The sequence below is a fragment of the Schistocerca serialis genome, chromosome 1 (assembly GCF_023864345.2).
Source record: "Schistocerca serialis cubense isolate TAMUIC-IGC-003099 chromosome 1, iqSchSeri2.2, whole genome shotgun sequence".
Taxonomy (NCBI): domain Eukaryota; kingdom Metazoa; phylum Arthropoda; class Insecta; order Orthoptera; family Acrididae; genus Schistocerca; species Schistocerca serialis.
The window spans coordinates 36,289,704-36,311,999 of NC_064638.1; the positions used below are offsets into that span (position 1 = coordinate 36,289,704).

The 22,296-nt window shown below is 38.9% G+C and overlaps 1 protein-coding gene and 1 non-coding gene across 2 annotated transcripts in view; both read right to left on the bottom strand.

Annotated features, from left to right (window-relative positions):
• Positions 1 to 22,296, bottom strand: part of LOC126461247 (protein flightless-1) — a 205,424-nt gene that overhangs the window by 172,539 nt on the left and 10,589 nt on the right. Inside the window, exons 3-6 of the mRNA XM_050095980.1 lie at positions 15,158 to 15,396; positions 3,479 to 3,640; positions 2,755 to 2,975; positions 1,940 to 2,156 (exon numbers count right to left, since the gene is read on the bottom strand). Of these exons, the coding sequence (XP_049951937.1) occupies positions 1,940 to 2,156; positions 2,755 to 2,975; positions 3,479 to 3,640; positions 15,158 to 15,396 (839 nt within the window). The remainder of the gene's footprint in view (positions 1 to 1,939; positions 2,157 to 2,754; positions 2,976 to 3,478; positions 3,641 to 15,157; positions 15,397 to 22,296) is intronic.
• Positions 1,302 to 1,499, bottom strand: LOC126423744 (U2 spliceosomal RNA). The gene has a single exon (XR_007576157.1). It is a non-coding gene; the product is annotated as a U2 spliceosomal RNA (small nuclear RNA).

A 22,296-nucleotide genomic window follows, 5' to 3' on the forward strand; every position in this document is an offset into this window, starting at 1 on the left:
CACCAATATGAATGGTACCATTTTCCTGACACCACGCACCAACAAATTATGCCTCAAAACATAAGTTTTTGAGAGTATATTCATCTTATATCCAACCTGTTTTCAGATGTTTACATTTACATGTATGTTGTCAACACTGTTTCTTTACATACAAGGTTTCCACATCAGCTGTCTTAAAAACCTATGTTGCAAAATTCTGCGACGTCAATAGAAAGGAATAATGTTTGTGATACGTAAATATCTGAAGACGGTGTGCCAGGCAGTTTGAAATGTCATCATGGAAAAATAAATGCCTATAAAAGCAACTAGTTGCAGCTAATTCATTACAAATTATATTCAATTTCAACAGTTGCAATGTTCTAATACATTCACAATACTTATTTACTAAAGTTAATATAAGATCGAATAGAAAGACAAAATACAGTAATCAGGCAGGCAATACCAGTCAACAAGCAATTAGAAGTAACTTTGCATTTTTGATCAGAGACAGATCATTACAGTGTTTGAAATTTAGTTTGTTAATATTCACAAATCTGTCCAAAAACACTTTTGATGACTGATCACATAGGCATGAATTTTTTCTGTAACACTAAATACAATAAATGAAGCTTTCATTTATTTCTACATTTAAAAAAAAAATTAACAATCTAAATCACTCGAACTTCGCATATATTGGTTGTATTATAAAGAAGTGAAAAGGGAAAAATGCATCCCAGGCAGAGTACAATGTAAGCACCTCTCTCTCTCTCTCTCTCTCTCTCTCTGTGTGTGTGTGTGGGGGGGGGGGGGGGGGGGGGTGCATGCATGTTGTGTCTGCATATTTTAAAATGTAGGCTGTTTCAAATGCCATTTAGGATGGACCAGGTTTTCTTAGGTGTTTGTCTACTCTGAATGTTTCCAGGATGTCTGGCTTTTTCCCTATAGTTTGGATATGTAGGATGCTCATATACTGATGCTTGAGTTAGTAGCATGGTGGTTTGTTTCTTTTAGGTCGTGGCTAGTGCTGATGTGTGATTTTTGTTTTGTTTATTACTGCTACCAGGTGTCCCTTGAATCTGATGTCAAATGATCTACCAATCTCACCTATGTAGAAACAGCCACAAATGTCTGATTCTGTACATATCTGTATGGTGTACTGAGTTTCTTGTATAGCTGCTATAAGATAATTTCTGCTTAATCTCCTGTGGGTGAAGAAAAATATGTTTGCATTTAAGTACACTGCCAAGGCCCTTTTCCCAGCTTATCCTATCATTTGAGAACATTAAGTCATCTCAGACTTTGAGACAATGTTTGAATTGATTTTTAGGTGGGCCAATCCCAGCAGTACTGCAAAGCTGGGGCAATCTGCAATAGAGCTGGAGCAAGCCCTTAGCACTCCATCATGAGCCAAGAATGAGTTTAATATTCCGGTCCTGCAATGCAGGACATATCAGGTATTCAGCTGAGTAGAACAGATCCTAAACTTTGATCTTAGTCATTATTTAGTATTTTGAAGTGTCCACTGTGTAGCTGCTATGGTCATTTGCAATGGCTGTTTGTTCTATTATTCCCATTTTTGCTTCAACTTAAGTCCAGACAGTGGTTGGCGACTGATTACTGTAATTTGTATTTTGTGTTGATTTTCACAAACGTAATGATCAGATCTAATCAAAACATTTCCATTTAAAGGGAGAACGTCCCACTGTGGAACGCAGTTGTGTGTACAGCAGCTTCTCAATGTCATGTTACAAGTTTGATTTAAATGTCACCAACAACAGATTTACAAGAGAAATTCAACATTGTTGTGACAAGAACAGCTCAGTAAACCCTCCAATATTCAGAAGCTTATTCCAGAGACAGTTAAGCTCAACATGGAATGAATAATGTGATACAAAACATTTCTTTATATGAAAATTAATAATGGTAGTAGCACATATTACAGCAATACTTCATTGTATACCTGCACAAACCCTCTGGTATCATCTCAAGTTGATTGTTGGCAGCTGAGAAAACTTCGAGACTACTCAGTTTCCCAATCCCAGATGGAATTCCTTCAAAGTCAAGCTGATTGTCATTGACATACAACCTCCTGAGTGTGTTGATCTTGCACAATGAGGCTGGCAATGCTGTTAATTTATTCCGGCATAAATTTAATGTTTCAAGATGTTGCCACAAATCTAGAAAATTTAAAAATCAAATAGCAAATTAAAATTACAACAAAATGTATGAATCCACATTTTGCAACATAATAATACATCAATAAATCAACAAAATCATATATAAATTAACTATAAATTGAAATTACTTTATCTGGAAAGCAAACTTTAAATCCAAGAATGATAGTGCATATATTTCCACCCTTGCAGCTGTCCCAGACAGAAGTAAACCAAATCACACCGCAATGTCGTGAAAAAACAAAATTGAGAAACTGCATCAGATGGATAAAAACTTCTTTGAGTCTAAAGACTGTATCACTGTAAGGTAAAACTGAGAAAAATAACTGTACAGCTTGACGAAATTTGACAGACAAGAGGGAATGTCTAGATGTTGGACATGCACGTAACTTAACTCACGTAGTGTGTTTATATATCTGTCAGTAACATGCAAAACAATATTCCTGCTTAATTTACAAGTATGTCCTATATATTATTACACAGCTGTTACAAACTTAGAATAAAAACATATTATGGGAACACCATTGTGCAAACTCTCTAAGTCCTAATTAATTCCAGAAACCATAATACATCAGAATACAAATGTAGGAAAAATAATTACCAACAGCCTGGGAAAGCTCCGTTATCTCATTATCACTTAGATTCAATCTTCTTAGGTTTGGGAGAGCATACAGGGCTTCAGGAACCTTCGGTAATGCATTCTGTGCTAAATCCAGGTCCCTTAAATTTGTGAGACTGTCAAGGTTTGATGGTATATTACTTAATGTGCGCTGTGTGTCTCGCATGTGCAAAGTTTCCAGATTCATTAATGATGGTAACTGCCTGTAAAATAATAATGAGTAAAACAAAGTGATCTTAAGATTCAATGCATCTCTATATCTACAAGCACATGTTGACCTAATGACAAATGGAATATGGAAAGAAAAAAAACACAAATGAAAAATATTAATCACTTAACTATAATTTTATATATTATACTTTAACAGAATGAATTTCAATACATTATTTTTAAAATAATGAAATAAGTACAGTAAATCTGCAGTAAAAAAGCTACAACTTGATTCTAAGGCAATTTATTTACCCATTTCCTTGCTGCTTACATTATGGTTGTCCTACACTTATAATTTTGCTTTTAATCACCTATAAGTTCAAAATGGCTTTTTTTTTCATATTTACTCCGTGGCAATTAAATGTTATTAAAACTACACAACCAGTGTCACTTTTTTTAATCATTGATTAACTTCCTTGTTTTAGCACCCAATTATGTCTGAGGCATGCAAATTATTATATACTACTTTACATCAAAACCGAAGCAAACTACTCACCTTAGCTGAAAATGTCCCAGTGGATTATGATTTAACACTAGTGTCTGCAAATTTGCAAGTCTCCGTGTCTGTGGAGGCAGAGTTTCCAAATTATTAGAACTCAGATCCAAGAAAAGGAGATCTGTCAGTTGCATAAATAACTGATTTGGAATTGTGTCTATACTGTAAAAGAGAGAAATAACTTCAGTTATACCAAAATATTCAACGGATACTGTTAAACAGCTTATGCCTCGGGAAAAAGTTTCCAAGGATGTGAAAATGTATCACAGCAAATTTATTCTTGGGAAAATAATTTGGGACCAAGAGGATGTTCCTCTAGTATTGCAGTTACTTGATACAATGGAAAATCCAGAATGGAATAATAAAAATATGGAATGGACAGACTGCTACTCCTCACATAGTGAAGGTGTTGAGTCAGAGACAAGCACAATGAAGAATGACATTGTCTGAAAGCTGAAGTATTTGTAGAATTCTTTTCCATTGTGTCTGTCTATAACTCAACACCTCCTCTGTGTGGTGTGCAGCAATCCATCGTTTTCATCCTGCTGTTATAGCAGTTACTGCATGACTTAATCCATGATGGATGAATTTGGACGTGACGGGCAGACCATTGTGAATGCAAGCCACACTAAACTCGGCAACATATATCGATACCACAGACATTACTGAGGTCTCACTGCAATCCACAACAACTGATGGGAGGCACTACTAAACACCATACCTCCCCTCTCTGCACAGCAGCATTATTGCACCGGAGGTCAACATAAAGCCAAGCACAGAAGTGCTCCTGTCAGTTTGTAATGCTCTCTGAAGCAGTCAACATCACAGTGTACGACCATTGAGTTGTACAAGTTTCAGATGTACAGGGTGTACATAAAGTCTGGGAACACTTTCAATTATTTATTGCACAAGAATTAAACATTGTACAGAAGTCATACATATATACATATTTCATTTTGAAGAGAAACTCTGAAAGTTTTTTTCTTTTTTTTGACAAACATTCGATATGCGAACCATGAGTGACCCGGCAGCAGACGTCAATACAGTAATCGAATTCTTGACATGCCCATAGCAGCATGGCGTCGTCAACTGTGGCAGTCACTTCTCGTATTCTCTCCCAGAACTCTGCAACATCACGTGGCAGAGGCGGTGCATAACCAGATCTTTAATGTGTCCCCACAGAAAAAAAGTCACACAGAGTGAGATCTAATGATGGGGGAGGCCATTTCGTGAAACAGCTGCCCCCTTCTGTAGCACAGCCGATCCATCCATGCTGCAGCTCCGTGTTCAGGTACCCACCAACTTCACGATGAAAATGGGGTGGAGCCCCATCCTGCTGAAAGATGAATGGAGAGTCAGGTTGCATTTGAAGCGTCAGCCATTGCTGGAATATGTCCAAGTAGAAATATCCAGTGACAGTGCTCTTCGCGAAGAAGAATGGCCCGTCCAGTTTTCGATGTGATAAGGCACAAAAAACATTTACCTTTCGGGAATCATGCTCAAATTCAATGCATTCGTGTGGATGCTTTGTACCCCATATTCGACAATTATGCCTGTTCACTTTCCCATTATTGTGAAAAGTGGCTTGGTCGCTAAAAATTAAGCGATCAACAATGCCATCCCCATCCTCAATCAATTGTTCCAACTGCGAATTGTCCTTGTCATCGTCATTGGGCTTCTGCACTTGAATGGTTTCATAGACAGCTTCTGTCATTGGAGCCATTTCAAGTTCATGGGATGCACGATGCAGACTCATTAGGAATGTCTCTCGTACGCACTACGCATTCACTTCACTCACACTGGGACGTCCGCTTCTCTTTGTCCGGCACAAGCAACCCGTCGTATCGCATTTGTTGTGCCAGCGGTAAATGTACAGATGTTGGTGGCTACTTACTGTACTTAGTTCTAAACTTCCATTGAACAGCTGTAGCACACTTGTTTTGTCAAACTCCAACACACAGAAAGCTTGCTCCGCACCTGAATTCGCCATGTTTGTGACTAGCACTGACTATAGGAAAGTTACCAAACTACGCTGTGGCAGTATACATGAAAAAAAAAAAAAAACTTTCAGGGTTTCTCTTCAAAATGACATATCTATGATATCTGTACAATGTTTGGTTCTTGTGCAATAAATACAGTAGAGCGTCGATTATCCGAACGTCGGTCAACCGAACGACCGCTTAACTGAACTGTGTACTCGCTCGCACCTGTTACTCTCCCACCCTACCACCCATCATCCCCCTCACTCCCAAACCAAGTTCCCCATAGTAGTCGCCGCACTGGGCCACCGCTGGCGGAACATTGCTTCCAATGGGGCCTTCACAAGGCGGCCAAGCCGCCAGTCTCTGTGTTTCAACAATCGGCACACTTCTGTCGGCTTAGCACTGGCAGTAGAAGTAGCAACAGCTGCGCCAGCTTAGAGTTGAGGCGTGCCGCTCCACGCAGTTTGAAGGATTTTATGAATAAATTTACTGTACAGTACTTCTTTTTGGCAAATAAACATGCACAGTTCGATTATCCGAACAAACCAGTTTTTCGAACACCCATGTCCCCCAATTACATCGGATAACAGACGCTCTACTGTAATTGAAAGTGTTCCAGGCATTACGTAGACCCTGTACTTCTACTGTTGTAAATGATGAATTTTGTACCTCAAGAGAACAGTCTGTTACACTTAGCGCATCAAGTGATGCTCTTAGAGTCAATGATGGTTGTAAATTATACAGTATTCCTGTGGCAAAGAAGTCTGTTGAAGTTAAGTAAATCTTTTATTCATTAATGTAATAAAGTGAACCAATATTTCATTAGTTACAGTTCCTACATGCCACCTCATCGAGCAATCAAAGATCCCACAGTTACAGATGGATGAAAGTAGTTTCATTGGGTCACAACACTAAAATAGGCATAAAGCTGCAATGCTGGTTCAGTGTAAGTGTATGTGTACTCAGTATTAATTAGTTCCTATTGACCAGCCAACTCCACGACTCAACTTTACACATTCGTTCACCTATTGTCCACTACATATTTTTCACTGGAATATATAAATGTTATATTTCTGCTAATGGAATGAAGTATTTAGGCTATTCAAAATGTATCCAACCTTATTTTTTGTTGTTGAACATTTGTAGGCGTATGCAGTGCGTGTGCCTGATTTTTTTTCATGACTATGGAAACAACAAGTCACTGGCTATATATTAACAAATGAACACATGTAAGTGGTATACAACTGAATTTGTGCTGTGGACAAAATGAAAGAAAAAGTGGAACAATATTATTGCATCAAATTTTGTTTTAAGATTGGTGAGTCTGAAGTTGAAACAATCCACAAAATTCATAAAGTGTTTGGGGACGAAGCAATGGGTACCATACAGATAAAGGAGTAGTACAACCATATCAAACATGGCCGCTCATCAATGAAGAGTGAAGCACGTTCAAGTAGGCAATTAACATCCACAAATAAGGTTGTTATTGATCACGTAAGAATCCTAGCAATGCAAGATCGATGAATCACAATCAGAGAACTTGCCGATAAGATTAAAATTAGTACTGTATCTATTCATTCCATTTTAATGGAACACCTGGACCTCCAGAGGAACTCAGCAAAATTAGTGCCACAGTTACAAACAACCGTGCAGGAGCAACTTCATTCAGAAATCACACAGGACATGCTGGATACTGTGAACAGTAATCCAAACTTTCCTAACGCTGTGATCACAAGTGATGAGTCCTGCATTTATGGGTACAGCCCATAAACAAAGTTCCACTCATGAATGGTGGGCTCCATGTGGTTCCCAAGTTGTGCAACAACCGGAAACCATAAAATTACCAAATAAGCAGTAACCAGTTGCAAAATCATGTTTTATTTATTCACTTTTGCAAATAGATTTCAATTGATTAACAGCCATCATCAGTGCTTTCAACAAATATGTGCCTTGAGTAGTAATACTGACTCAAGTTCCACTCATCGTAATGGAAGCATTCGTCATCCTCAAGAACCAAATCAAGGAGACAGGTCCACAGCAATGTGAAAGTCATGCTAACTTCTATTGTCTCCAACGGCATGGTCCACCACAAGTACAGCCCAGAAGGTAGTAATGTCAATAAGGAGTACTACCAAGAGGTTTGGTGACACCTTCATGAAGCACTGACGTGCAAATGGTCGGAATTGTGGGCAGAGAGCAGTTAGCACCTTCACCATGATAATGCAACCCTTCAGAGTTTCTTGACAAAACACAAGACAGTTGTGATTTGTCAGCCTCTCTATTCTATTGACCTAGCACTGAGTGACTTCTGTCTTTTCCCTAAATTGAAAGAGACCCCAAAAGGGACCAGATTTCAAAACAGAGAAGACATTATGCAGAATTCGATGGAGCAGCTGCAGACCAACCAAAAGAGGCTTTCCAGTGATGCTTCAAGCAGTGCTGGCAGCATTGGGAGAGTTGTGTAAAAGCTGAAGGGGACTACCTTGAAGATGACTAGTGTAAAACAATTGCAACTAAATAATGATTGATTTTATAAATAAAAGTTGGATACTTTTTGAACAGCGCTTGTACTAACACGTCATAGAAGTCACAATCATTAAAGATGGAGTACAAGCTTAATGTCAACAAAGGTGTAGGAAGAATTGAATGGGGGCCTAGCTTGGCTAAAGGAGCTGTTCTGGCATTTATTTGGAAGCAATCTACGGAAATCATGAAAATCTGAATCTAGATGACTTACAGGGATTTCCATGCACCTTCTGATCATGACTTTATGACTTTGAAATGGAAACTGGAATAAAAACTATCCCACAAAAGTAAGATATCTAGCATAAAATGAACAGAAACATTATGGACATCATAAAAAAAGAATCTGGAAAGCAGCTGGCGAAGTCAAGAAGAATATTTTCAATAAATGGGCCTACACATTCCTACAAATTTTCTATGTAAAGTACTTTTCTACACCCATATTTCCTGACATTTAATTACACCCGATTCTTAAAACTTGTTAGCTTGAAAATTAGAGTAAAAAGAAGGCAAGGCTTATGCAACAATATCTTCTCTCATTCACATCTCTCAAATCAATTTTTTTATCAACTGAATCAGAAGAATCCTGTGTCACTGATGTTAGCTTTAAATTACCCAGTCTCAACTCACACTAGTCTTTAGTATATTACTGTTATTCATGTCTCTCTCCCATAACTCCCTTGCACCTTAGTGTTATCTCTCAATTTGATGAATATTTTTTCCAAATTGAATTAACTCTATATTTCATATTTTACGATTTCTGTTATTACCTATGCTTTTCTTTAGTTTTTTATGCACCTATACTTATGTTCTAACTAGTCAAAAACTTGCTCTGCTGCTTCTAAGTGTACTACATAGGCTCCACATAGTTGGAATGGTGTACCTTTTTTCCCACTGGTAATTCTCTTTGGGATGCCACATGGCTAATGCAAGTTTGGACATTGAAGAAAATACATTTTTAATTTTTTGCATCCAAAGCTGCTGTTTATTTATTGGCTGACTACTTCAAGACCTGCAAAGTTTCACAAGCCACATACTTTTGTATCTGGGATATACCTGGCATTGACAGATCAGTTTATGTCACCACACTGGAGATTTAGCTAAGATCTTCATCATCACCAGATCTCATTCATGTGACAATGATATTTCTTACACGAGGGTGATTTGAAAAGTTCTCAGAATCACCATGAGAGATCAGTGCTAGCACAGCGAGTTCTTCACGTAATAATCATTGGACTGTTGCCTGTAAAGACATGCCACATTAGTGCTCTTGGAAGAGAGCTGTGGCAGTGACGTGGCCATGTTGTTGTTCCCACATTGTGATGTGTGAAGATGGAAAAAATGGAGATTCAAGCTATGATCAACTACTTCATAAAGAAAGGTATGCAAGCAAAGGACATTCATGTCGACTTCCAGAATACACAGGGGGACTCTGCTCCTTCATATTCAACTGTTGCCAAGTGCACAAATGAATTTAAATTTGGTTGGGAGAGCTTAGATGATGATCCACGCAGTGGTCACCCACGATGTGTCACTACTACAGAAATCATTGCAAAAGAGCACAAATTGGTCATGGAAGATTGCCAATTGAAAGCGCGTGAAATTGCTCACGCCTGCCAGATGTCATCTGAAAGGGTATAGCACATTTTAACTGAAGAATTAGAAACGAAAAAATTATCTGCAAGATGGGTGCGACGACTCTTGACTTTGGATCAAAAACACATGAGAATGGACATATCGGAACAATGTTTGGCCCGTTTTAGAAGAAATGAACAAGATTTTTTGCACTGGTTTGTGACCACAGATGAAACTTGGGTGCACCACCATACCCCAGAGACAAAACAACAGTCAAAGCAGTGGAAACATACTGATTCTCCACCACCAAAGAAAGAAAAGACATTTACTTCAGTGCGAAAGGTCATGGCATGAGTGTTCTTGGATGCGGAGGGGATTCTGTTTCTAGATTATCTCCCCACTAGGCAAACAATTAGTGGAGAATACTATGCTAACCTCCTGGACAAATCGAAACAAAAAATAGGTGAAAAAATGGCAGGTTTGGCAAGGAAGGAAGTCATCTTCCAACAAGACAATGCACGCCCACACACGTGCCATCGCCATGGCAAAATCACATGAGCTAAGGTACGAATTGTTGCCACACTCACCTTATTCACCTGATATGGCTTCATCAGACTTCCATTTCTTCCCAAAACTGAAAATTTTTCTTGGTGGATGAAGATTCGCTTCAAACAAAGAATTGATAGCCAGAGTTGGCAACTATTTTGCAGGACAGGAGGAAACTCATTTTCAAGATGGGATCAAGGCACTGGAACATCGATGGACCAAGTGCATTAATCTACAAGGAGACTGCATTGAAAAATAAAAAAGTTTCAGCATCTAAGTACTTTTTTTCTATTCCATTCCAAGAACTTTTCAAACCACCCTCGTATATTGGAGAATTTGTACTTGATGGAGTTCCATTGTGTGTCATGCTGGTTTGTGAAAATGGGGAAAGCCTGAAATTAGTTAGACAATAAATAAGTAGCAGCTTTGGTGCAAACAATTAAAAGTGTTTCTTTTTCAATATTTGAGAGATGCAAGATGTGACGTGCTGAAAACCTTTATAGAATGGAAACTGCCATGGCAGTGAATGACATTGTATTTTGGTGGTGAAGTCCGAAGTAGATTCATATAGTATGGTCAGCACAAAACGTACTTAAAATCAAGAGTGTTCTGTAAATACTGACTTTTGGCAAAGTTTTACATTCCCATTGAAGTACAACAGACCAAACTGTGTTGGGTTTAATTAAGCTTTATGCTTAAGTGTATGTCTGTAACAGCAATAAGTGTAGGAAATTTACAAAAAAATTTTGCAACCAAGAGTGATTTATTCAGAGAGAATCAATAAACGCATGTCTATGGTATAGGACTTATGTGTATAAAAAAGCAGTATTGTGATTTCAAAAGTGAATATGTATGACTTAAACCTAATAAGAACAATTAACTGGTGTTTACAAAATAACTCTAGTGAAACTTACACAGGAACTGTTCTTATTTCCAAGTTTCTCCGCATTAACTGTATAAGCTTTTCATCAAAAATTTAACTGTGATAGGTGTTTGTTAGGGCACATGGCCATTGTTAGGAACAATTCTGATCTACAGATTGGAGCCCCACTACTCATCAATCAGTCTAATGACTAAATTCTGACAAAGTATAACAACTAACATTGGTAGAGAGATTTTAGGACTTCCATATCTTTCCTCTTTTGAGTCCCACTGTTCTTTCAACTGACTCAAAGGTTTGGTAAGAATTTCCAATATAGGTACAACATTTCATGATTATTAGTCACTACATGAAACTGGTTAAGACTGTAAAACATAACACAACTGAAGCTGGTGTTTAGTTACCATATTTCTAATGTTGAGGCAAGGCATTACATTTTGTTTTGTAGCAATCATGGGCAAAGAAAAGTCAAATTATCTTCTCCTTGTGATGGATGAAAAATGACATGGCCCCAAAAATTAATGTAAGAACTGGCTCCATTATGTGTTCATTAATGTGTCACAATTGGCAAACATTTTTTTTTTTACATTTATTTAATGCTTTTTAAGTATGAATTAATGAAAATAAACTATCTAATAATAATTAGGATACTTCTGATAATATATGTGCAAAAAGTAATACACAGTTAGAGTAAAATCTTTCCCTTCAATTGTGTATAACATAACTGTGTGTTGGTCTATGCTTAGCTCCAAGAAAAAAATGGTTCAAATGGCTCTCAGCACTATGGGACTTAACATCTATGGTCATCAGTCCCCTAGAACTTAGAACTACTTAAACCTAACTAACCTAAGGACAGCACACAACACCCAGCCATCACGAGGCAGAGAAAATCCCTCACCCCGCCGGGAATCGAACCCGGGAACCCGGGCGTGGGAAGCGAGAACGCTACCGCACGACCACGAGATGCGGGCTTAGCTCCAAGATTCATCTTTCAAAGTTTCAGACCAGTAGTAATTTGCAGACAAAGAAAAAGCCATTCTCCATTGCATCCTGTATGTCATGAATGTCACACACTGGATGGTAAAGTGTTTGTGAATGTTGTTTTACAGGAAGCAACCAGCTTGCAGTGCAATACGACATGACAACACCTTCAGAATCTTACACATTTGCCAAACACATGGTAAAATCATATTCGTTTTTTCCTTTGACTAATACAGTCTACTAATGCATGAATTCATTACAAACTGATAATTTTTACTTTCTTCTTCTTCTTCTTCTTCTTCTACTTCTTCTGATGTGATGACAGTTCTGTGAACGAATGCTAGAAAAAATCCAAGTGACAATGAATTTGTTAACAACTTTTGAATGTCGTGTGAAGATCCCTTCCGTCTTAATGGATTTGTTCTACTTCTTTTCCCTGGTCATTTATCCCACATCTTTATGGGGTCAGCATATTAATTACTGGTATTACCAGTGTTAATGGTAGAGAGTGGCAGTATGTCCTTCCTATCATCACTAATCCCCTCCTCCCCCCACCCCAGACCTCTTCCCCCCTCTCCTCTGGGAAGGAATGTGTGTACCCCAACTGTCTGCCAATAGTGTTATCTCATGTAGGAGCGTGGAGTCAAGACACGGGTGCTAGCCCAGTATTACCTAGTCAGATGTGGGGAACTGCCTAAAAATCACATCCAGGCCAGCTGCCACGCTGGTCCTCATCATTAATCCACCAGGACAATTTGATCTAGAACCAGCAGACTTCCCAGAACACCAGAAGCAGCAAGTTAAAGTGTGGCTATCAGGATGGGTCAATCAATTGCTTTCTTTTGATGTTCCGTAACCTTTCATGCACTTTTGTGCCATTCCTGGGGAAAGAGGGACAAAAAAGAAGAAAATAAAGAAAAAGTGGCATAGATATTAGAGTGACTATGCTTTATGCCCTACACGCATCATGTTGCAATTTTCATTTTTCTGGTAGTCAGAAGAATGATTCAAGATGGTGCAAGTTTGCACTGGATACACAAATGATTAATGTAACCATGCCTCCAGCAGTCACATAATTTTTATGAATGAGGAATAAAAAGAATCATGGGCAAATGGAAGAGATGCCTAAAATGCTGTTGTGATTATTTTGAAAATTATAATTCTTCAACTCATAAACAAAATATTTAGCAGTACATAAAATAAGGGAAAGTCAACAACTCACCTCTAGCGGATCGATGCGAGGAGCACAGTAACCAGAAAAAAAAGCATTCATACTGGCTTTCAAGCACGAGCTCTTCTTCTAGCTTGCATTACTGTTCTATTGCTAGATAAAGAGCTAGTGCCCGAAAGCTGGTGTGAATGCTGTAGCTTGTTATGTGTTATTGTGCTCTGTGCATCGATCTACTATTGGTGAATGATTGCCTTTTCCTTATTTTATGCACTGCGCGATCCAGGAATTTCCATTGTAGTTATAAATAAAATATTTCTCACTTTCGTATAAGAGATACTTAGAAATTATAAGCTAATAAATTAAGCAAGACATGTTAAATATAAAATTAAAGACAGGATCCCAAACATGGAAATAAATAACATAAATGTTAAGGAAAAATCTTGAAGTGAGAGAAATTACAAAGGAGACTTAGAGGCAAAAGTTTCTCACCCTTACAATCAATCAACTGAAAAGAGAAATTATCACAATGTATTAGGTTGGTGCATAAGTCCATGGCATTTATCCATAAATTTAATAAACACAACAGATCCCCACATCAGAGACTTTAGCCATCAATAACATTATATTCTACTTCGCTATTTACAACAGTCTGCCATCACTGTGGTAACTTTTTGATTCCACAACTGTAGAAATCATGTGGTTTTGAGGCAAAGAAATTGTCGAGCCATGTTTGGAGAGCATTTTCATCCAGAAAAAAGTTCTTTGAAGGTTATTCAATAGTGTGTGGAAAAGGTGAAACTCTAACGGTGCAAGATCATGTGAATACAGTGGGTTTGGAATAACTTCCCAACCCAACTCCTGCACAGTGTTTTTTGTCAGTGTAGCAGAAAGCAGGCGATCATTATCACTGAGGAGCGGCACTTCACACAGTCTTCCTGATTGTTGTTCTAGTACTGCATCTGCAAGACATCTTGGTGTTGACAATATATGTCAGTACTGATGGTTACAACTGGGGGAAGCAATTTGTAGTACACTGCGCTATTACTGTTCCACCAGATGCATAGTGTTATCTATTGTAGATACGCACAGGTCTTTGTACAGGGAGTTGTTGCTTTGTTTGAGTTCAATCACTCCTTTCTTTTTCTTATGTTAGCACAAAGGCACTGTTTCCCATCACCAGTAACAATAAAGGATATGAATGGTTGTTCTTGTTCATGAGGAATGGTTGGTCCTGTTCATGAGCCAGTTGATGGCGGGCAAGCAGAAATCCCATGCGACCACCCACTGGTTTTTATGTTTGTGGCTCGGAGCATGTGGTGCCCGTACAACCAAGTTTTGAATCTTCTCCATTGCATGGAAACGTCACATGATGGTGGAATTATCAAAGTTCATCATATTTACTAGTTCTCGAGTATACTGATGTATATCATTGTGGATTAATGTATTTCAATGATCATCATCAAACCCCAACGGTCTTCCTGAACATGGAGAGTCACTAATGTCAATATGATCCTCTTCAAAACAAGAAAACCACTTCCTTGTTCCACACTATCCACTTGCATTATCCCCATACACAGCACAAATGTTTCTGGCCGACTCTAGTGCTGTCACCCCTCTACTGAACTCAAACGGAAGAATATGTCAGAAATGTTCAGATTTCTCCACTTGGCTCCCCAGTTTCTAGCATCCACAGTTCACTTCACTAACTCAAAATCACAAAATTACAATACATAAACTCAAACAGTAACAGTGAACTACAAATAAAAATTGACAGTCAATACATAAACTCATAGCAACAGGAGTAGTAACATGCAAAACAAAAACACTATGAATTTTGTACCAACTTAAAATGAAAGATATTAGAATAAAACAACTAATTATTACATATGAAAAGTTTGTCAAACAAAAACTGTTAATTGTGAACAAGTATGCATCATGAAAAGACTCAAATAAAATGTTTTAAATATATAGTATTAACTCAAACTAATGCAGTTATGCAAACACCTAAAGCAAATACTTACTGATTATGACTCAGGTTAAGGACAAGTAAACTTTTTGCTCTCTCTAGACCCTCTGGCACTTCCTTCAGGTTATTGTGACTCAAGTCAAGTGTGGTCAGCTCTTCAAGATTAAACAAATCAGCTGGGATTCCAGAGCTTTTCACTTTATTATGGCGGATGTTGAGTGTTCTTAGACATGCAAGTTCTGTCAATTCACCATACAGCTTTTCCAAATCATTCCGTACAAGGGACAAATGTTCCTGGAAATTAAATACCACTAATCACTATTATGGACCACTTATAATGATTGTACGTACAGTAGATACTGAAAAAAAATTTACTGGAAAATTAAAACCATACGTGAGCATACAATACATGCACTGCCTGTACAATTTTAAATGTCGAGGACTTTCACAACCACATGTAGTGTGCTGCAGGGTGAATTATTCATTCTAGCTTCTGAAATCACTGTCTTTAATATTTCCTCCAATCCCACTGTAACTTCTGTTACTTGACATCACTCATTTGCTAACACTTCAAAACAATTGAAAACCATTATGGATCTGAGATAGTCACTTATGGTATCACGTCACTGTAACAAGCTCCGTAACTTATGACTGATCAGGAATCAAACAAAAAGGCAAAAAAATTGTGAACTTAGTAGTAAAACAGGAAATGAATAGTTTAAATAATATGCTTCATCAGGGCTTGGTCAATAATGAGACAGCATACAGACATGTATGCAGATAACATGGGAAGACAGAGTACTGCTAGCATAGATAACATACACTTATTTTACACGCATCAAAAAAAGTTTTGTGTCACCTTGGTTCCAAAAGTTCCAGAACCTGTACAGAAAACTGCAATAGAGATCAACATAAACATCATTTCCGCCCTTTTTATTGCTCATGAAAACCACACATTGCATGTTGTACTACCATACAGCAAGACCTTCAGAGGTGGTGGTCCAGATTGCTGTACACACCAGTACCTCCAATACCCAGTACCATGTCCTCTTGCACTGATGCATTCCTGTGTTCGTCATGGCATACTACACTCCTGGAAATTGAAATAAGAACACCGTGAATTCAATGTCCCAGGAAGGGGAAACTTTATTGACACATTTCTGGGGTCAGATACATCACATGATCACACTGACAGAACCACAGGCACATAGACACAGGCAACAGAGCATGCACAATGTCGGCACTAGTACAGTGTATATCCACCTTTCGCAGCAATGCAGGCTGCTATTCTCCCATGGAGATGATCGTAGAGATGCTGGATGTAGTCCTGTGGAACGGCTTGCCATGCCATTTCCACCTGGCGCCTCAGTTGGACCAGCGTTCGTGCTGGACGTGCAGACCGCGTGAGACGACGCTTCATCCAGTCCCAAACATGCTCAATGTGGGACAGATCCGGAGATCTTGCTGGCCAGGGTAGTTGACTTACACCTTCTAGAGCACGTTGGGTGGCACGGGTTACATGCGGACGTGCATTGTCCTGTTGGAACAGCAAGTTCCCTTGCCGGTCTAGGAATGGTAGAACGATGGGTTCGATGACGGTTTGGATGCACCGTGCACTATTCAGTGTCCCCTCGACGATCAACAGTGGTGTACGGCCAGTGTAGGAGAAGCGACTCCATTCGTCCCTCCATTCACGCCCGTCGCGACACCACTGGAGGCGCGCTGCACGATGTTGGGGTGTGAGCGGAAGACGGCCTAACGGTGTGCGGGACCGTAGCCCAGCTTCATGGAGATGGTTGCGAATGGTCCTCGCCGATACCCCAGGAGCAACAGTGTCCCTAATTTGCTGGGAAGTGGCGGTGCGGTCCCCTACGGCACTGCGTAGGATCCTACGATCTTGGCGTGCATCCGTGCGTCGCTGCGGTCCGGTCCAAGGTCGACGGGCACGTGCACCTTCCGCCGACCACTGGCGACAACATCGATGTACTGTGGAGACCTCACGTCCCACGTGTTGAGCAATTCGGCGGTACGTCCACCCGTCCTCCCGCATGCCCACTATACGCCCTCGCTCAAAGTCCGTCAACTGCACATACGGTTCACGTCCACGCTGTCGCGGCATGCTACCAGTGTTAAAGACTGCGATGGAGCTCCGTATGCCACGGCAAACTGGCTGACACTGACGGCGGCGGTGCACAAATGCTGCACAGCTAGCGCCATTCGACGGCCAACACCGCGGTTCCTGGTGTGTCCGCTGTGCCGTGCGTGTGATCATTGCTTGTACAGCCCTCTCGCAGTGTCCGGAGCAAGTATGGTGGGTCTGACACACCGGTGTCAATGTGTTCTTTTTTCCATTTCCAGGAGTGTATCTACAAGTCCATCAAGGCACTGTTGGTCCAGATTGTCCCACTTCTCAACGGCGACTTGGCGTAGATACCTTAGAGTGGTTGGTGGGTCACATTGTCCATAACAGCCCTTTTTAATCTATCCTAGGCATGTCCGATAGTGCCAATCCTGAGCAGTCCATTCGGCTTGTTGTGGGCCAATCTGCACCGTGCTGCGTTGTGTCGTGGTTGCAAAGATGGACCTCATCACGGACATCGGGGGTGAGGTTGTGCATCATGCAGCCTATTGAGCACAGTTTGAGTTGTGATGCAACATCCTGTGGCTGCACGAAAAGCATTATTCAATTTGGTGGCATTGCTGTAAGTGTTCCTCTGAGCCATAATCTGTATGTAGCGGTCATCCACTGCAGTAGTAGCCCTTGGGCGGCCTGAGCGAGGCATGACAACAACAGTTCATGTCTCTCTGTATCTCCTCCATTTCCGAACAACGTCGCTTTGGTTCACTCCGAGACGCCTGGACACTTCCCTTGTTGAGAGCCCTTCCTGGCAAAAAGTAACAATGCGAATGTGATCAAACTGCAGTATTGATCATCTAGGTATGGTTGAACTACAGACAACACGTGCCGTGCACCTCCTTCCTGGTGGAATGACTGGAACTGATCGACTGTCGGACCCCCTCCGTCTAATAGGCGCTGCTCGTGCATGGTTTTTTATATCTTTGGGAGGGTTTAGTGACATCTCTGAACAGTCAAACGGACTGTGTCTGTGATACAATATCCACAGTCAATGTCTATCTTCAGGAGTTCTGGAAACCGGGGTGATGCAAAACTTTTTTTGATGTGTGTTCATTTGTGAAAACCCAACATTTGTCAAGAATGGTCTGAATGAATCCAAACTAGATAATATATAAGACAGTGCAAATATGACTACAGAGAATATGTTAAACATAGTTCAACCAATGAATATTCATTAAATAAAATGCAAATTTAGTGTCTATGTGCTTCACTGACACCAAAGGGGCACAGTTCTCAGTAGAGACTGGATTATATGCATTTGCATGTTGCATAAGCATTTGCATATTTTGCTCCTTTTCACCAGTTATTGCATATTTTAACTAAAAACTAGTGACAATGCATATTTTTGCTCTATGTTTACAATATTTTAAAAATTTAGACAGGCGGTCTCTAGCTCAATCTAGTTTTGATATCTCTCAGATTGGCTGCGACCTAGAACTGTATGCCACTGCTAACCGAGAGGCCACTGCCTAACAAAATCATTACAGAGGAGGAACAGGAACAGGTAGACAGAGTCAATGCTCCTGTGCCCACGGTTAATCCCCTCCGCTGTCATACTGTAGGCGTCAGCAACAATTAAATTAAATTATGCAAGCTTTTAGACGCATGTCCATTGTTTCAATTTAGTGTTCTATTTACTTGTACACAGTTGAACGTGTTTATGAAATGTAGTGTGTAACGTGTTGTGCGCCATGCCGCCCGAAAAAAAAGCATCGAGTCATGGATAGCTGACCATCCTGCAAAAGGTACATATGATGGAATTGTTTTATATTGTTGAGTTTGAGAGAAAAACGTTTAAAAAAAATAATAAAAAAAAAAAGAAAAAGAAAAAGAGAGAGAGAGAGAGAGGTTTCCAAGAGACCAGCATGTAAAGACAAGTCTTCATATCACAGGAATACAGAAAAAAGGACCATGACAACAACTTCTGACAACAGCTAGTTGGAAAAGCAGGGATTTGTCCAAAGGTAACAAAAAAGGTAATCCAAAGGTAACCTAAAAAGCTGGTTTAACATAGATCTATGTGAAGCATTCATTGCAAGCAATATTTCTCTTCACAAACTTGCAAACCCTATCCTCAAAGACTTTCTGCGCAAATATTGCTTAAATCAAAATAAAGCAGATGAATCAACATTGCGTCAAAATTACATAGGAACAATATTTAACTGTTAGTGGTTTAAAAGAAGAGCCCCCTTCTTCCTATTTAGCGGTCTGCAAAAAAACTTGAAAAAGTAAATCATTCTACGATCGTCAGATTCGTGAATGAGGGTATTAGTAAAATATTTCCAGAATCTTCTGCCGATGAAAGGGTGTTTGTGTTTATTTCAGATGCTGCTACCCATATGATTCAAACAGGAAAAGCTCTCCAAGTATTTTATCCCAATTTGATTCATGTGATGTGCTTTGCTCACGGAGTACATCACCTTGCTGAAGAAGTACATTCCACGTTTTTGAATGTAAATAAACTGATTTCATCCACAAAGAAAGTGTTTCTAAAGGCTCCTCGCATCAAGACCTACAAATAGAAACTACCAAGTGAGCCTTTACCTCCCTAACCAGTGGTAACTCGTTGGGGTACATGAGTCAAAGCTGTGTTGTTTAAAATGAACATTTCGAGGCCATTAAATGGGTAGTAAACGACTTCGATAATACACAGACTTTGGCAGTTTGCCAGTGCAAGGAGGCTTTTAATGATTCTGGTATTAAAAAAGACATTGCTGTGATTAGCACTCACTTTTCCCATTTATCTGCAAGAATTAAAAAGCTTGAAACTCAAGGTTTGGCATTGAATGAATCTATTCAGTTAATGAATAAAATTATTCTAGTGAAGTCAACATTGCCGGAGTATTCCCAACAAAACTTCAACAAAAGTTTGAAAAAATTTAAAACAATAACCCCGGGGTTATTTGATAGTTTCATTAATGGAACCGGTGAACTTTTATGAGAAACAGTAAGTGAGCACCTAAATTCAAATACTGTACTGCCCAGTTACCTCAATTGATGTAGAACGGTCCTTTTCTGTTTATAAAAATGTTTAGAGTGAACGAAGACAAACTTACTACCAAACATTTGGAACAGTACTTGGTCACTGATGTTTACAATAGTAGAAAAATGTAAAATAAATTTTAAATGATGCTTTGGTCCAACAGTATTAATCAAAAGTTAATACTGTTCAAAAAAATCATGATTGTATGTTGTTTTTTAAATAAAATATTATGAATTTTTTGAGCATATCCCTCTGTGTGTGATATATCTCAAAGATGGTCCTGCACATATCGACTGTTTCACTGCAACTCACTCGCAACGCATCCGTTTATTACCAACAACAATAGCGAAGAAGGAACAATTCTTGAAACACAGTATGCATCCCCATTTTGTAAATTTTTAGAAAATAATCCCAGAAAGGCCCCCTTCCCAACATCTACCACAAAGTATTCAGAAAATGATATCAGCATTCTAAATGTACCGATTTTTTGCGTGGCCAGCGTTCTTCCTCATAACTGATATGCACAGGTTCGACTTTGAGATAATAATGCATGCAGTAACTACCATGTTTATTATTATTTGACCTTGCATATTTTGACACTTTTCATTCATTTTTAAGCATTTTTCATGCATATTTGCAAGCATATTTTAAGGTTTTTATGATGCATATAATCTGGTTTCTAGTTATCAGTATGTGAGTGACTTTGATACAAACATTTTATACCATATAGTTTCCATGTGTGTTGTAATTAAGAACTATGTTACGTTACATTCATTTTTTCCATGTCACTCTGAAGCAAGAAACCATATGATAGCCAAAGCATCTGTAAACTGATCCATGGATTCTCGAGGGTGACAATTTGTAACTTTCAATAAATTTATTTTTGTGGCTATAGGTAGGATTTATAAATAAATTTTAATTACCACAGTGCAGTTGTTTCCAGCATAATGGGCAATAATACATAATAGAATGTTTGAAATCCAAAACAGTGGCACGTCAATTCGCATCTCAAATAATGTAAGTATGTTGTAACACAAAGAGCTGTATTCAAATAACAACAAAAAGATTTAAAATTACAAAGAGAGTCAAACAAAGAATTTGCTTATCACTTCTTCTCTTCACAATTATAAAGGATGCAGTAATAAAAACAGTTAAGATCACATTGCAGAAGTCTTGTTTTTCGATCACGACTTTATATGAGGAGAATCGAAAGCTATCCATGACATGCTAGGCCACTGGCAAATAGAGTTTCAGAAAATGGAAAAGATCTGCAACACAACAAAAACAGCTTGCTTGTCAGTAACTTGAAATCCCTAAACAATCCCCTTGAAGTTTGGTAATTAGGAAATTAACATAGTAGACAACTTCAAATACTTCGATTGCTTTCTCTGTTCAGACATCACCACAAAGTGTAAAATCACCAACACAATGCAAGCAGCTTCTAAATTCTATCATTTGTCATTCATGAGTTACTGTAGGACAAAACTTTACCATTATCTATAATGACCACACTTTATGAAACATAGCTTCCTCAATTTTGTCAGATGACATGGAAAGAGTTACACTGGCTACATTAGCCAGTATTATCTCCAAGAAAATGAAATATTATACCTTCAGCCTTGTCTTCAAGAAACCAGGAAGGATAAAATGAGGATATATGACACCAACTTCAACTGGAAACAAGTCCGACTGATATAACAACAATAACAATAATAATAATAATAATTTGTGGTAAGGTCTTATGGGAACAAACGGCTGAGGTCATCGGTCCCTTGATATAATAGACTGCAGGTGTGTGGACATATGTCGACAAAAAACCATATATTGTAAATATTCCTTGATTTAGTTATCCATTTTAGCTTCTAATGCAGGTACTGCTCAAGAATGTAAGAGAGCTTATGATCTACATAAGTTTTGGATTTCCATATAAGAACATTCCCCAGCCATGAGAATAAACGCATCCACTGAAGATAAGTGGAAACAAACAGAAAATTGGGGTGGGGGGGAAGACTGAAGTTTCAAAGAACAATGTAATTCAGAATAAATTATGTAACAATCCTATTTGTGACTGACA